This window comes from Podarcis pityusensis (assembly GCF_964106645.2).
Source record: "Podarcis pityusensis genome assembly, chromosome: 9".
Lineage (NCBI taxonomy): Eukaryota > Metazoa > Chordata > Lepidosauria > Squamata > Lacertidae > Podarcis > Podarcis pityusensis.
Window position 1 is genome coordinate 15,354,901 of NC_138034.1, and position 16,484 is coordinate 15,371,384.

General features: G+C 39.8%; 1 protein-coding gene across 3 annotated transcripts in view; it reads right to left on the reverse strand.

The window, feature by feature from the left end:
• Positions 1 to 4,791: 4,791 nt before the first annotated feature.
• Positions 4,792 to 16,484, reverse strand: part of ARAP2 (ArfGAP with RhoGAP domain, ankyrin repeat and PH domain 2) — a 136,802-nt gene continuing 125,109 nt past the window's right edge. For 2 of the 3 annotated variants that reach the window (XM_081019779.1, XM_081019780.1), the window contains 2 exons: positions 15,756 to 15,890; positions 4,792 to 6,115 (listed from right to left, as the gene is read on the reverse strand). In XM_081019779.1, the coding sequence (XP_080875905.1) occupies positions 5,786 to 6,115; positions 15,756 to 15,890 (465 nt within the window). In that variant the 3' untranslated portion in view covers positions 4,792 to 5,785. The remainder of the gene's footprint in view (positions 6,116 to 15,755; positions 15,891 to 16,484) is intronic. The other variant, XM_081019781.1, reaches the window with a different exon arrangement.

Here is a 16,484-nt window from a genome sequence, read left to right on the forward strand (position 1 = left end):
ATTGATCCAAATTATTTAAATTTAATACTTAAAAAAAAAAAAAAAAGGTTTCCCACTCCTGTTACAAACGCATGTCCATTGCTTCCTGATGTTCCCACTACATTCTTCTTTAATCACCTCCTCATCCTTCCATTAATTTTAAACCATTTTCATAGCTGGCCTTTCTTGCTTCCTTACAATCAGCACCTTTGTTGTTTCCCAAACATATAAAAATCCATTTCACGTGTGTAGCCCTTCCGGCCCTCTGTTCCCAGACCTGGTGTGTAGAGATAATTTATTGCCCTCGTCCTTTGTCCATTCGCAACCCACTCCTTTGAAAACATTCCTTCCTTTGTTCAAGGACTTGGTGGGCTATAAATAACTCCAAGATGCCCGCTGCACCATTAAAACTCTGGGGATTATTTTCCTCAGCCTGCACTTAAAGAACAAAGTCACCCCATGGGCATTTTCTGTGGTGGCTCCCCATTTGTGGAATGTTCTCCCAAGGGAGGATGACCTGGCGCCTTCATTACATATATTTAGGTGCCTTCGAATGAAGGGTGCTCTACAAATTAATGATATTGATATTGATATTGATGATGATCATCATCATCTGTTTAGTCATTGTGAAAACAGAATGCTGGACTAGATGGATCTAGCAGGCGATTTTTATGCTCTTATGAAGCCTGAGGTAGTCACCCATTACTCAGCGCACCAGATCCTTATTCTTGACTTGTTCTTTCTTCTTAGTTCAATAAAGAAAAGCTCTGTGAAAAGAGGGCCGCCCTGTAATAGCCTTGTGACCACAGGGAAGGGGTGGGAGAACCGGCTTCTATTATGTCCACTGTAGCTCTCCCCATGCACAGGTGTCCATCATGGTTGAACTAGATGGAACTCCCAGCATTCAGTATGATTCTTAGTAAGTACGTGTAGGAAAGAGTCCCAATAATATTGAGCCAAGCAAATAATAAATACCTAGATTAACAACTTCAAAATAGCTTTCTTACAATAATTGAAATATGTAAATAGAAATAGAAAATACTATTCAAACCCTAGCACGATTAGCCCTTAATTGGCACATATTGGAAATAAAGAAAACAGGTCATTAAACGTATTCATACACGGAATGAACCAACCCCAATTTACTCCTAATGGGTAGTGTAAAAATTGCAGCTCTTGGTGAATTAATGCTAAGATTTAAAAGCAGGGGAAAGGAATTATATTCTATGTTACAATTGGTAAAGTATTGTATTAACATAAACAATGCTCATTACCAAAGTCAGAATGACTTAAGGAAGAAGAAAAAAAGGTAAATCTCACTTCAGAATAGAAATTGGAATAATTAACAGCAGAAGCTCTTTTAAAAGGATGAAGCCTGCATCCAAAGCACTCCACCACTCAATCTGCACATCAATGGAGCTTTGGACTGATCACAGGAATCAGTTAAAAAGCGCTAACAAGTGTACTGGGAACACCCAAATCCTTGGCCATGTTGAAAGTAGTTCTTTGGAGTCCAGCCACTGTCTGCTAATAGCTAGGAGGGGGACTTGATCAGATTGTCAGTACTAGTGAATTATTTACTTGGCAAGACACCACAATTGCCCTTTCTTCTTCATAGCAGCCACCTTTGCATAGCTATAGAACCCAGATTTTAATAACTGGCTAAAAATAGCTAAAGGGTTGCTGACATCTGACCAAGCGAGTCAGGGATGCGGGTGGCGCTGTGGTCTAAACCACTGAGCCTCTTGGGCTTGCCAACCAGAAGGTTGGTGGTTCGAATCCCTCCAATGGGGTGAGCTCCCGGTGCTCTGTCTCACCTCCTGCCAACCTAGCACTTCGAAATTATGCCAGTGAAAGTAGATAAATAGGTACTGCTGCAGCGGGACGGTAAACAGCGCATTCTGGTTTCCGTCAAGGTGTTCTGTTGTGACAGAAGCAGTTTAGTCATGCTGGCCACATGAGCCAGAAAGCTTTCTGTTGGCAAACACCAGCTCCCTCGGCCTGAAAGTGAGATGAGTGCCACGACTTCATAGTCACCTTTGACTGGACTTTACCATTCAGGGGTCCTTTACCTTTTCCCCTGAACTCAGCTGTCACCTGTGAGTCCTAGAAGCTGTCAGAAACTGCTTCTACTGGTCAGCTAAACCAAGTGAGGCTGGCTGATGTGTCTCAAACCCTTGAGAAGTTAGAAACTTCCCCTGCGTATGAAGATAGTTTCTGGTATAATGAGTGGACAAAACCAATAGTGGGTCCAATGGTCAAGATGGTGGTTTCTGCATGGTCCGGAAGAGGGAAGTGGGGGAAGATGGGGCTCATCAACCTGGGAAGGTAGCCCATCTGGAAGAAGGAAAACTCTGATCCCAAACCTCCACTGCCTTGTGGAATATCTTCAGGAGAAGAAAAGGCTAAGGAGCAAACCCTACACAAATTTGGAGTGGAGTCCCTAAGATGGCTGGATGGCACCTCCAATTTCAGCAACTCCTGTAGCCAAGCTGTTGCCAAATGTATTGCTCTGTTTTCCTTTGGACCACATTAGCGAGGCCGGGGGGGTGGGGGTGGGTCTTGTTATCTAGGCAAATACACTGCCCAGGCTTTCGCCCTGGGGAGGTCACTTCAGTGCTGCTATCGCAACAGTTTGCCTTCACCCCTGGAGGCACACTCCATTGTCTCTCGAGACAGACGGATGCCAATAACTACCTTATCATGTGACGTACAAAAGGACAAGTGCATCGTGACTATTAGTCCTATGTCACTCTTATCAGAGTTATCAATCCTGTTACCTCAGAGTAACACTCAAAATGGAAGTGTGGCACTCAAATTAGAAGTGTAACACTCAAAACGGAGCATGTTCGGCTTCCCAAAAAAGTTTGCAAACCAGGGTTTGCAGTGTTTGGGTTCCAAGTTGTTTGAGTACCAAGGCATTTGAGAACCAAGGTACCACTGTAGAGAGGAAGAAGATTGTCTTCCTGGGCAGTTACTTGAATGTTTTTAAAATTATTATTAGTTAGGTCAGAATTAGATGATAAAAGAGATCTGTGGCTGCTGCATATTATTTTCAGCACAACCCAAATTCTTGTCAGCAAAGCAAGTGGACTTTCAACAAAATGTTGCAGCGTGATGAGCTCCTGTTTGAGAGATTCATTTGAAGCTCTCATTCAGTTTTCCATGCCCACTGAGCATCCCTAGTAGTCATTGAGATTTATTTTTTTTTGGAAGGGGAATCTTCTTGGGACTTCTCTGACTTACACGATAAACATTAGGAATAGGATGTGTAGACATTATTATTACAAAAGGCAATAAAAAGGATAAAAGGCATACAATGCCAACAACCAAAATAAAACAGTATAAAATACAGGTCGAACTTCACCCATCAAATATAATAAAAAACATGACAGCAGCTACTCCAGAAAGGCCAGGATGAAAAAGTGAGAGGAATCTTTAGGATGTGCTGAAAATATAATATTGTTGGTGCATACCATTCTTTGAGGGGAAGAGTGTTCCACATGGCAGGTGCCTTTATACTAAAGGCACAAAATAGTATTTGAGATTCAAATTCATCCTCTAAAATAAGTGGTATCAATGAATTTGCAACGGAATGGGAGCTATGAGGGCAATGGTATCACATCACTGCCTTGACAGCATGGTGGAGAAATATGTTGCATTGCTTCTTTTTGGCATAGCTATGCATGTCTTGAAATGTCTATTTCTGCTCCAACACACTGTGCAACTTTACTTCTGCAATTCAACAACCAGATAGGTTGATCGGTAAGACAGGGAGAAAGAAGGAACTTTCTGAACTTTTTGCTCTTTACCTAGACGAAAACTTCCTGCAGACATTTTAAAAGCTAAAGAAATTTTTAAATAAAATTCAAAAAATCCCTGGGGGAAAATAACTAACGCCCTCTCCCAAGAAACTCTACCACAATATGCAGATTTTGTTTATATAAATGCCAGCTTTCATTCTTCACAATGAATTGATTCAGTGCTAACCAGCATGAGAAACAAGTGGAATAACAGTGATGGTAGAACAGTTGGCTTATCAGAAATTAAATATAAGTACAGTAGATTGATTTCTATTTATTTTTACTCACTGAGCTATTGAAAAGAGGGGAAAAAATGCAACAGCAATTCACCATTGGCTGCAGTCTGAACCTCTGCAGGGATCGGATGTGCATGCAGAGCTCCTTTTGAGAATGTTTTTCTCCAGCACTGGGGAGAGTGGGATCAAAATTTGTATGTGCACCACAGATGCTGAATCACACCAATAATGCTATATGCCCTTAGCTGGCCCTGCACATGAGATATATTTTTCCATGAAGATTGAGGCAGTTTGGGGCATTGCTGCATTACTGAACAGGCCAGCAAGCTCTGGCCTGGGATCCATTACTGTTCTAACAAAGTGCTAATACAGTCCACCATTTTGTTTTCATCTAAAATGTGTTTTTATGGTCTGTATTATTTTCTGAATCCTATAATCCAATACAAGTTTGCCATGACCTTTGTCTAGAATTTAGGAACTTGAACTAATTTTTTTTTTAAAAAAAAAATCAGTTTAAGGTTCATGATACTTTAATGACAACAAAAAAGTTCATTAAATGGACTGTCGAGACACCCAAGAATTTTCAGGTAGTCCAAGGTGCAGAAATATTTCAGAACTGATCCTCTGCACTTATTATATTTACATCAGTTACATTTAGAACTAACAGTGTTAAGATGACCCCTTATTCACTGCCAAATCCCATTAATCTTTCCCTTCTCTTCCAATTGCCTATAAAATCTGTTACATGCAATGACACAGCTTGGATTCGCAAGTGAAAAATGATGGCCAGTATCACTTTATTCTTCAGTATCTTAGCAGCAGCAAGTTGTACATAAATAGGTATAAATCCACTTTTTAAAAAACGACGACGCAGTATATTACATTCAAGAGTTTTGGGTAAGGTGACTATAGTATCCTCGTCAAAATACTGGTCTGATCTGCGCATACGGCAGAATGTGAGGTGAGAATGAGATTGTTGTAGCCAAATATGATGGACTGGACTGTTCCAATTCAGACTGAAGATGCGGGAGGATTCTAATGCTTTTGTTTGTTTAAAAAGTAAAAGTAAAAAAAAATTATCTGCTTATGGAAAACTAGCACTAGAGGAAATAGTACAAAATCAATGACTTCTGCAACTACATGGTTTAGCCCTCAGTGTGTGATTTTTCTTTCAGAAACTGCCAATGTGTTGAGTGGCAGAATTCTGATTGGAAACTTGGTTTGCAATGATAGGGGAATTTAGCCATCTCTCCCTCCTGCCATCTAGATCAGTTCTTCACACACCTCCCAATGTGGAGGTGGGGGGAAGCTCCCATTTCTCAAAGAAAGAAAACCTGAACTCAGGGGAAATCTTAATGCTTAAAGTCATGCAACTTGGCTCTTAGTGAAAATTCTGCTGTCTGGTGTTCTCAGCCTTGCCTATGGGCAAGTTTGCAACCTATGCCATTGATAGGTTTCTAGGTCATCGTGTAGTTTCCTTGAATTGACAAATTGCATTTCAAACTCCTCAAAGCTTTTTAAAAGAACGCTCCATGCTTTAGGAAGCTCTATACGCCATACAACGAAGATAGCCATGTAGTTGCAATATAAAGATGAGTTGTTCATTCGTGGCACCACACAGTCAAGGCCCACGGATTGGTAGTTAACACCCACTTTCTCTTACATCATCTATAAATACATTTCATAAGTCTGCACACTGTACATGGACAACATATTGTGTTTCCTAGAATATTTAAGTCTCTGATGTGCAAATCTGAAGAAGTGATTCTAAGTGTCTTCATGGACAATTCTGTGCCTCTGCAGGACACTGTTGAGTTCCTGAATAACATTTGCTGGAAGCTGCTTATCAGATTCCTGATGGGTTTGGCCAGCCTTGATCTCATTTTTCTTTGGTGACTTGCATTCCTTGTAGGGTCTTTGGGGTAAGTCAAGAACATCTGCCCCCGTGTCATCCAAACAGATGAGGCTCCGGTGTTTTCTCGCACGGGTTCGGGCTTTTTCCTCCTTGCGTTCCAAGCACTGAGCTACCAACGTTGCCTTTTGTTTTAAACCTTTCCTGTCTTCAGTTAAGTCGCTTTCAAATTCCAGTTTTGAATTCTGAATAAAGAAGAGCACAAGTTGAAATGCATGTTCAATACACCCCCGAATAATTATCTGTAGCTCATTTAGTTTGAAAGCAATTGTAGCCATTGTTTGTGAAACAGACAAGAATTTTTATATAACTTTCCCTTACAAGCAAGGCTTTCTGCTCTTATCCTGGGATTGCTATATTTACAAATGTGAAATTCCGGACAAAGTTGTTGACATTTTTGGCTGAAGTTGTTGAATAAGCTTTTTGGGGGATTTTAAAGCATTTAAAAAAAAAAAAAAAACCCTGCCCTAGTTGCCATACGTCCAGGCCTTCCCAGACATTTTGCTGATTCAGCGAAAATATGCCCGGACGCCATTTTAACAGCCCAATTCCAGGACATGTCTGGGAAAACCAGGACGTATGGCAGCTCTCCTTCTGAGAGAGACATGGTTTGAGACAACACATGAGACTGATGTTGTCTCCCTCATGGTGCCCTCTCTCTGCAGCTCCCTGTCTCAAGAGGTTTGGTAATCTCTTTTCTGTGTTCCATGGGAATGGAGAACTTTCCTTTTTTAAAAAAAACCTTTGATTTTGTTGCTGCTTAACGTACTAAGTTCTTGGTTTCTGCATTTTTGCTGCTGCTGTTGCATTACATTCATTTAATTCCATTTATATTTATTTATTTTACTTTATTAAATACTGTTTTTTTTAAAACATTCATTCAATTCTAACCCACACTTCATCAGTTGATCAGTTTTAATATTTTGTTGGGAGCCGTCCAGAGTGGGTGGGACAACCCAGTCAGAAGGACAGCATATTTATTATTATTATTATTATTATTATTATTATTATTATTATTATCTCAGGGTGGAGTCCAAGACAAGCAAATATGTGTTTTGAGAGCTGGATCACATTATGATGGTTTGTAAGCCACTTTATGGAGAGGAACAACAGGGTATACTTTTTAAAAAATAAGCAAATAAATAAGTTCAATACTGAGATGAGCTCCATTGCATGCTACTTCCTATTCTGCCCTACTAAGGCAAAACAGAAAAGGAGGTCATTGTATCGTTAGCATTATGAATTTCATAGAATCATAGAATCATAGAGTTGGAAGAGACCACAAGGGCCATCGAGTCCAACCCCCTGCCAAGCAGGAAACACCATCAGAGCACTCCTGACATATGGTTGTCAAGCCTCTGCTTAAAGACCTCCAAAGAAGGAGACTCCACCACACTCCTTGGCAGCAAATTCCACTGTCGAACAGCTCTTACTGTCAGGAAGTTCTTCCTAATGTTTAGGTGGAATCTTCTTTCTTGTAGTTTGGATCCATTGCTCCGTGTCCGCTTCTCTGGAGCAGCAGAAAACAACCTTTCTCACTTCCGGAGGCGGCGCCATCGGCAATGGCGGAATCCCTCTAGCGCCGAGGGACTTAGCTCCGCGGAAATCGGGTCTTGCCGCTACGGCGAAGCGGGGACCCTTCTGAAACCACAGGCGGGTGAAGCCTGTGACCATGGGACTCGGTGGGCACCTTCAGTGCCCCCCCAATCTGCAAAGGAGCCCGGTTACGGGCTCCGGAGCGAAACGGGGTGTCTGGCGCGGTGCTGAGAATCAATTGCTTCTTCCGTGGAGTAAAGCCGCACAGCTGTTGCTGGAGAGCGCTGACCTTTTTCCTGTGACAATTCGGCTATCAAACAACTACCCATGAGTAGGTCAAGTTTAAAGATCGGGGAATAAGGAAAAAAAGTACTAATTTGGCACCGAAGCGGGAAGGTGTAAACAAGAAGTCCGCCTTCCGTTTCTTGTAAAAAGATCAAAGCAAAGACTGTCTAAGCTAAGACCTTGAAATCGCTTTAAAAGGACTTAAATCCTAACATCAATATAAGAGAACTCCCTCCCTGAGTTGCAGGAGAGGGGAGGGAAAAGGGGGAAGTATTTTTTGCCTGCAAAAAAAAAAAGAGAGAAAAGGGAACAAAGACCATCACTTAATGCCTGGGAACGGACTGTCAAGGGACATAGAATTGCCGTACTGTGAATCGCGCTATTTATGGACAATGCAACTTTTTGACAGCTAACTCTGTAAGAGAGATACTTTGATTCTGAAGGGTTTCTCCGGACTTGAAACTGTTGCTTACTTCGTTAAAGAGGGGATTTGGGAAAGTTGGAAAAGATATTTTATTGTAACAAGCTTTGACTGTTACTGTGTCCCCCTAGAGGAACTTTGAAATTGTTACAACTGGCCAGGGAATTTTCCACTCTAAACTGGCCAGGGGAATTTTCCACTACAAAACAAGCTCCGGCCGTGGGATTGACCTTGATCCCTAGATAAAGTGTTATGGCAAACTTGCCTCAGGAAAAAACAACAAGATCGGGAAAAATTAGACTGCAGCAGCGAAGAGCATCAGCATCTGGCCCTCCTGCTCCACTAGGGGAAGATTCTGCTCAAGTTGGATTAAAAGGAATGGCTTCTGAAGAGGGTCTAGCTTCAGCATTAGGAAAAAATTTTGAATCTTTGGAAAAATTAAGCAAACAAGTTGCTGAAGCAACAATAAAATTGATCAAAACACTATAAGCATTAATAACTTGGGGCAGAAGGTGAACTCAAACACAGAATCTATTGAGAAACTGCTGCAGGAATCTACTTCGAATCGAAAGACAGCTGAAGAAGCAAAGGAAAAAGCATTGGCTGTAGAGGAAAAGATACCACCGATATGTAGGCAACTCGAGGATCATAGGTCGTTGCTGTCTATGATTGAATTGAAAGAAAAACAGACAAATTTAAGGATCCGGGCTGTACCTGAACTTGAGAAAGATAGTTTGAGTGATTTTCTTACGCAGGAATTTGCAGACTTTTGGAACTTAGACTCAGATAAGCAAGATTTCAAGATGGTAAGCGCTTTTAGACTTGGAAGAGGGGGGAGAAAGAACAGGGTGAGAGACTGTTTGATTACCCTCCGAACAAAAGAGGAGAGAGACAAAATATTGAGTCTGCACTTCCAGAAGACTTTGGAAATGCATGAATCAAGAGTGGAGATATTCAAGGACATCCCGAAATACCTTTTGGATCTTAGGTCTAATTACGGAGATCTCGTGGCCCTGTTGAGAGGAAATAGAACTGTTTTCAGGTGGGAATTTCCCCAAGGCCTATCTTTTACCTTTAAAGGGAGAAAGTTTAAAATAAGATCAGTGGAAGATAAAGAAAAAATTTTGAGAGAGCACGGAGAAGACCTGCAAAAAGAAGCTGAAGAAGAGCCAAGAGCATTAAAACCAGGAATACAAGACATAGTACCACTACCTTTGGGATTGCTAGAGAAAGTGATACCACCGACAGAGCAAGAACAATTATTGGGTGCAGTTGGAGGAAAAGCAAAATAAATACACCATGTCTCTGCAATTATTAAGTTGGAATATTCATGGTTTTAACTCCCCGGAGAAAAGGAAAAAAAGTCTTTCATCTATTGAAAAAGGAACAATTGGACTTGATCTGTTTACAGGAAACACACGTGATAAGGCTACATAGGAAAGTATTGATTAATAAAAGATTGGGTCAAGAGTTTATTTCATCAGACAAGGTCAAAAAGAGAGGAGTAGTAATTTACGCAAAAGAGAGCCCATCACCGAAATTTATCTTTAAAGATGACCAAGGAAGATTTGTGGCAATTGAAATTCAAATACAAGGAGAGAAATTTCTGATAGTAGGAGTATATGCACCAAATGAGGGAAAATCTGAATTTTTTAAGAAGTTGCACGAGACATTGTTGGACTATATGGATTATAACATTATTATGATGGGAGATATGAATGGAGTGGTATCTACAAACATGGATAAGTCAGAGAGACAGGTAGTCACCAAAGATGGCAGACTACCAAAAACTTTTTTTGAGATGACTGACAATATGGATTTGATTGACATTTGGAGAACAAAAAATCCCTTGGGTAGAGAGGGAACTTTCTTCTCTGAAGCCAAAATGACATGGACAAGAATTGACCAAATCTGGATAACTAGAGGACTGGCTCCCAAGATTCAAAAAGTGGAAATATGCCCTAAAACTTGCTCCGACCATAATGCTGTGAAAATGGAGATGAAACTAACACCAACTGGTTCCTTTAGATGGAGGATGAATAACACCTTGTTTAGAGATGCAGAGGTTATTAAGAAGGCCCGAAAAACCTTGAGAGACTATTTTGAGATAAATATGAACACTACTATGGAAAAAAGAGTAATCTGGGACGCAAGCAAAGCGGTTATGAGGGGGTTTCTAATTCAACAGAATGCAATAAAGAAGAGAACTCAAAATGAGAAAAAAGATAAAACTTTGGAGAAAATAAAAGAGGGAGAGAGGAAATTGAGAGCGAAACCAAAGTCACAAGAGATTCTGAGAGAAATAAAGCTATATCAAGTCCAATATATGAAAATGATGAACCAGGAAATAGAATGGAAAATCAAACAGATGAGACAAAGGACATTTGAATCGGCTAACAAATGTGGGAAACTGCTAGCTTGGCAAATGAAAAAAAGACAAAAACTTAACACTATTACCAATTTGGAAGTGGAAGGAAAGAATATACAGAATCCAGTGGAAATTAGAAAATGTTTCCAGAGGTATTTTAAACAGTTATTTACACAAGGGCCACAGAAAGAAACTGATATAAATCAATTTTTAAAAACAAATGGACTACAAAAAAATCTCTCAAGAAAATAAGTTAATGTTGAACTATAAAATAACAGAACTGGAGGTGGAAGGTGCCATCCAGAATATGCAGTTGGGCAAATCTCCAGGGCTGGATGGCCTAACCTCAAAATATTATAGATCTTTGAAAGATTGGATAATCCAACCACTAAAGGAGGTCTGCAATGAAATTTTGGAGGGGAAAAAAGCGCCAGAGTCGTGGAAGGAAGCCTATATTACACTTATACCGAAAACTGAGTCTGAAAAGACACAACTTAAGAACTACCGCCCCATATCCCTGCTTAATGTGGATTACAAAATTTTCGCAGATATTTTGGCCAAAAGGCTAAAAAAAGTATTAGTGGAGGAGATACATAAAGACCAAGCTGGCTTTCTCCCGGGTAGACACTTGTCTGACAACACGAGGAATATAATTAACATTTTGGAGATGTTGCAAGTGAACATTAACACTAAAGCAGTCTTAATCTTTGTAGATGCGGAGAAAGCCTTTGATAATATTTCTTGGAGTTTCATGAAGAAAAATCTTCAGGGGATGGGGGTTGGTCAAGGGTTTGAAAATGGTATAGGTGCAATTTATTCAGAACAAAAGGCTAAACTAATAGTTAATAATGTGGTGACAGAGGAATTTAAGATAGAGAAAGGGACACGACAAGGCTGCCCAATTTCCCCATTGCTCTTTATTTCGGTTCTGGAGGTTTTGCTAAATATGATTAGAAGGGACCATCTGATTAAAGGTATACAGGTCGGAGCCAAACAGTACAAATTGAAAGCTTTTGCAGATGACCTAGTATTGACACTACAGGAGCCAGAATCTAGTACTAAAAGAGTATTGGATCTGATTCAAGAATTTGGTCAAGTGACAGGATTTAAGTTGAATAAGTTAAAAACTAAGGTTCTTGAGAAAAATTTAACACCGATTGAGAAAGAGAGGTTTCAGAAGGAGACAGGGTTAACATTGGTCAAGAAAGTTAAATACCTGGGGGTGAACATGACCGCAAAGAACTTAAATTTATTTAAAGACAACTATGAGAAATGTTGGTCAGAAGTGAAAAAGGATCTAGAAATATGGTCAAACCTGAAGCTTTCCTTGCTTGGTCGAATTGCTGTTATAAAGATGAATGTATTGCCAAGAATGTTATTTTTGTTCCAATCGTTGCAAATTTTGGACAAAATGGATTGTTTCAAGAAGTGGCAGAAAGATATTTCTAGATTTATCTGGCAGGGCAAGAAGCCCAGAATAAAATTTAAAATATTAACTGATGTAAAGGAAAGAGGTGGATTTGCCCTGCCAGATCTTAAACTCTACTATGAATCAGCAGCATTTTGCTGGCTGAAAGAATGGCTGCTTCTTGAAAACACAGACATTTTGGATTTAGAAGGTTTTAACAATGTTTTTGGGTGGCATGCATATTTGTGGTATGACAAGGTTAAAGCACACAAAGCATTTAAAAACCATATTGTCAGGAAAGCATTGTTTAATGTCTGGATAAGATACAAAGATTTATTTGAAAATAAAACCCCAAGGTGGTTATCACCGATGGAAGCGAAGGCTCAGAAAAAACTCAATATGGAGGCCAAATGGCCGTAATATTGGGAGATTTTGGAACAAGAAGATGACAAATTGAAATTGCAGAGTTTTGAGAAATTAAAAGACAAAGTGCGAGACTGGCTTCATTATTATCAAATAAGGGAGGCATACAATATGGATAAAAAAATTGGCTTCCAGGTGGAAAAATCAAAATTGGAAACAGAACTGTTAGATCCCAAAACTAAGATACTATCAAGAATGTATAACTTGCTGTTGAAATGGAATACGCAGGATGAAACGGTTAAATCTGCTATGATTAAATGGGCACAAGATGTTGGACATGACATAATGTTTGCTGACTGGGAACAGTTGTGGACCACAGGTATGAAATTCACGGCATGTAATGCCTTAAGAGAGAATATTATGAAAATGATATACAGGTGGTACATGACACCAGTCAAGCTTGCAAAAATTTATCATTTGTCTGATAATAAATGTTGGAAATGTAAAGAGAATGAAGGTACATTCTTTCACCTTTAGTGGACGTGCCCAAGGATTAAGGCTTTCTGGGAGATGATCTATAATGAAATGAAAAAGGTATTTAAATATACCTTTCTGAAGAAACCAGAGGCCTTTCTCCTGGGCATGGTCGGCCAATTGGTGCCAAAGAAGGATAGAATTTTCTTTATGTATGCTACAACAGCAGCAAGAATACTCATCGCAAAGTATTGGAAGACACAAGATTTACCCACCCTGGAAGAATGGCAGATGAAAGTGATGGACTATATGGAACTGGCGGAAATGACTGGCAGAATCCGAGACCAGGGAGAAGAGCCGGTGGAAGAAGATTGGAAGAAATTTAAAGACTATTTGCAGAAACATTGTAAAATTAATGAATGTTAAAATGATGTTGGATTGAAATCAAGCGGCCTTAGCAACAAGGTTAATAAGAATATGTAAAAATGGATTGATAACGGATGAAAATACAAAGTTATAATATGTTGAGATATGGAATTAAGATAAAAACAAAGAGGGTAAGGATTTGCTGGATTAACCATGTGAACGGGAATACAAAAAAGGGAGGTGTGAGGAGGTCGGGGAAATAAGTAAATGAAATCTAAGATATGAAAAGATTGATTTGTTTTTAACTATTTTCTATTTATTCTTTCTGTAGTTTGTATATTTTTTTTCTATGTACTTTTGTACTCTTTGTATTTTTCCTTTTTCCTCTTTTTTACTCTGTAACTTTTTTTTCTTTTTGTAAAACTTTAATAAATATCTTAAAAAAAAAAAAACAACCTTTCTCCCTCCTCTATGTGACATTCTTTTATATATTTGAACATGGCTATCATATCACCCCTTAACCTCCTCTTCTCCAGGCTAAACATGCCCAGCTCCCTTAGCCGTTCCTCATAAGGCATCGTTTCCAGGCCTTTGACCATTTTGGTTGCCCTCCTCTGGACACGTTCCAGTTTGTCAGTGTCCTTCTTGAACTGTGGTGCCCAGAACTGGACACAGTACTCCAGGTGAGGTCTGACCAGAGCAGAATACAGTGGCACTATTACTTCCCTTGATGCTATTTCTAAAGTGCTGATGAAGGAATGAGCCAGGATGTCCCTTCAGATGTGGTCTAACTACATTTCCTATTATCCCTGACAATTGCCAAATGTCAGCTAGGGCTGATGAGAGTTGGAGTACATAATTAATCTCAGGGTTGTGGATTTGGAGCCTATGTTGGGCAAAAGATTCCTGCATTGCAGGAGGTTGGACTAGATGATCCTCACAGTCCCTTCCAACTCCACAATTTTATGAGTCTAAGATCATCTGTGGGGGCCCAGGATCCCCATCTCTGGAGAAACAGAAACAAGAAACTACAGTGGTACCTTGGGTTAAGTAATTAATTCGTTCCGGAGGTCTGTTCTTAACCTGAAACTGTTCTTAACCTGAAGCACCACTTTAGCTAATGGGGCCTCCTGCTGCTGCCGCGCCACCGGAGCACGATTTCTGTTCTTATCCTGAAGCAAAGTTCTTAACTTGAAGCACTATTTCTGGGTTAGCAGAGTCTGTAACCTGAAGCGTATGTAACCTGAAGCATATGTAACCCGAGGTACCACTGTATAATGTGTAGAAGAAGCCGCAGACCCTTTTCCCCAAGGCTTGTAACTTGAGAGACTGAAAACATTAAAAAAAAAAAAAAATGAGAGAGAAAGGTCTGCTTGAAGATGCCAGAGTGAAAAATTAATTTTGAGAACAGTAGAATTTGAGCCAGATGAGCATCAGGAGGTCCTGAGTACTAATGCAGTAAGTGACAATGGATGTAGTTAAGGAAGAGAAGATATAATTTAGGGTTCATAAAGTGGAAGGACATAAGAACATGGAAGGATTTGTGGAGGGACATGGAGAAAGAAGAAGAGGAAAGAAGAGAAATCAGAACAATAAAGTCGTTAGAAAGTCAGTAGAATATTATCATCATTAACATCCGTTGTGTATGGAAAGTTTCTTTTGTATTCCCAAACTGATAACTCAAAAATGAATCATATCCACATAGGCAAACCATCTGTTATGCCCCCATGTGTATATGCAGTGATTTCTAGTCAAGTTGGATGGGTAAGTTAGCGCTATAAATTTTATTTTCTCCCTACCTCACCTAGAAACAGAACTAAACACTCATACCCAAAAGACACGACTGCACTCCTTGTGGGAGCACACGATTCATCTTGCAAGGCACATATGTTGAAGAAACAAATCCCAACAGACCCTAAATGTCTGCTGCTATACGAGGAGGCCTCAGTTGCTATGGTTCCAGCCAATTTCTTCTTCAAGTTGAACAACATTATAATGGAAATATATGGTTGCTAAGTTCCAGATGAGGCTTAATTTACTATTTCAGCTGTTTAGTGCAATTCTAGATATACATTTTTTTAGAACTTCCCTGCTTTGGGGGGGAATAAGCAGTGATATGGCACAGGAAAAGAGTGAAATTATTCTTTGATGGATGCATTAGAGCTCTTGAAGTGCAATAATTTTTCATTTAATTCAAATGGATATTTTGTCCCCTAGATAAGACTTCTATTTAATGAAAAATTAATCTGACAGAAAAAAATAAATAGATTTATGAGTGCCAATGCAGTTACATGAATCTCACAAAATGTGCCACAAATCTTTAACATCAACATGTTATTATGACATAAATTCAAATATTTGATATACAGAACTAATTCCATACAAAAGAGAGTGTATATATTATCCTTTGCCTTCAGTTAATGGATGCCATTTTTTAAACTGTTAAATTTCTTTCTTTAATATAGGCTGGAGTCTGCTATGTTTGTGTAACTGCAAAGGTCTCTGCATTAGGAATATCTACTGTTCTAATTATCACTGGACTAGAACACCTACAAAAAGTGGAGTAAGATAAATGCTAATAACCAGATATATCCAGCAACCCACCTCTGATGTGTTGACTTTGGTTTTGGGCACACTTCTTTCTTGTTGGATTGGTATTAAAGGCAAGCCACCAATTTTTGGATTTTTAGTAACCGATTGCTTTCTTGTCTTCCCATCTGGTGGCCAGATATCACTGTGCTGTGGAAAATTTGTCAAGTCAGAGACATTATTACTGCGAAATGCAATCTCTTTAGTATACAAAATTAAAGCAGTCTATTTTAGAACGCAGTGGGGTTCTCAAATGTGAAAAAGAGCAATGTGGTGACCTTTGAAGCCCTTCTAAGGCAACTGGTGACCAATGCATGCAGGGACTATTGAGATTAGGCCCGTCAGCACCCCAGCTACAAATTAGCCAAGTCCCCAGCAAATCTACCCTCATCGCCAGTCAGAAGAAGGCCGCACTCTCAATATTGCTTCCATGCATTCTCTACTGTGAGCTTGCACTTGATATAAACAAGACTGCTGAACATCTTTTAAACTGACTCTTGTGGGAAAATTGTCAGGAGCTGAGGAACATCTAGATCAACCCTGGAAGATGATCTGATATTTGGCAGGCTTTATCCCCTCAGATCATCTAGATCAGCCTTTCTCAACCTGTGGGTCCCCTGATGTTGTTGAACTACAACTCCCATCACCCCTAGCTAGCAAGGCCAGAGCTCAGGGATGATGGGAGTTGTAGTCCAACAACATCAGGGGACCCACAGGTTGAGAACCGCTGATCTAGATCATACC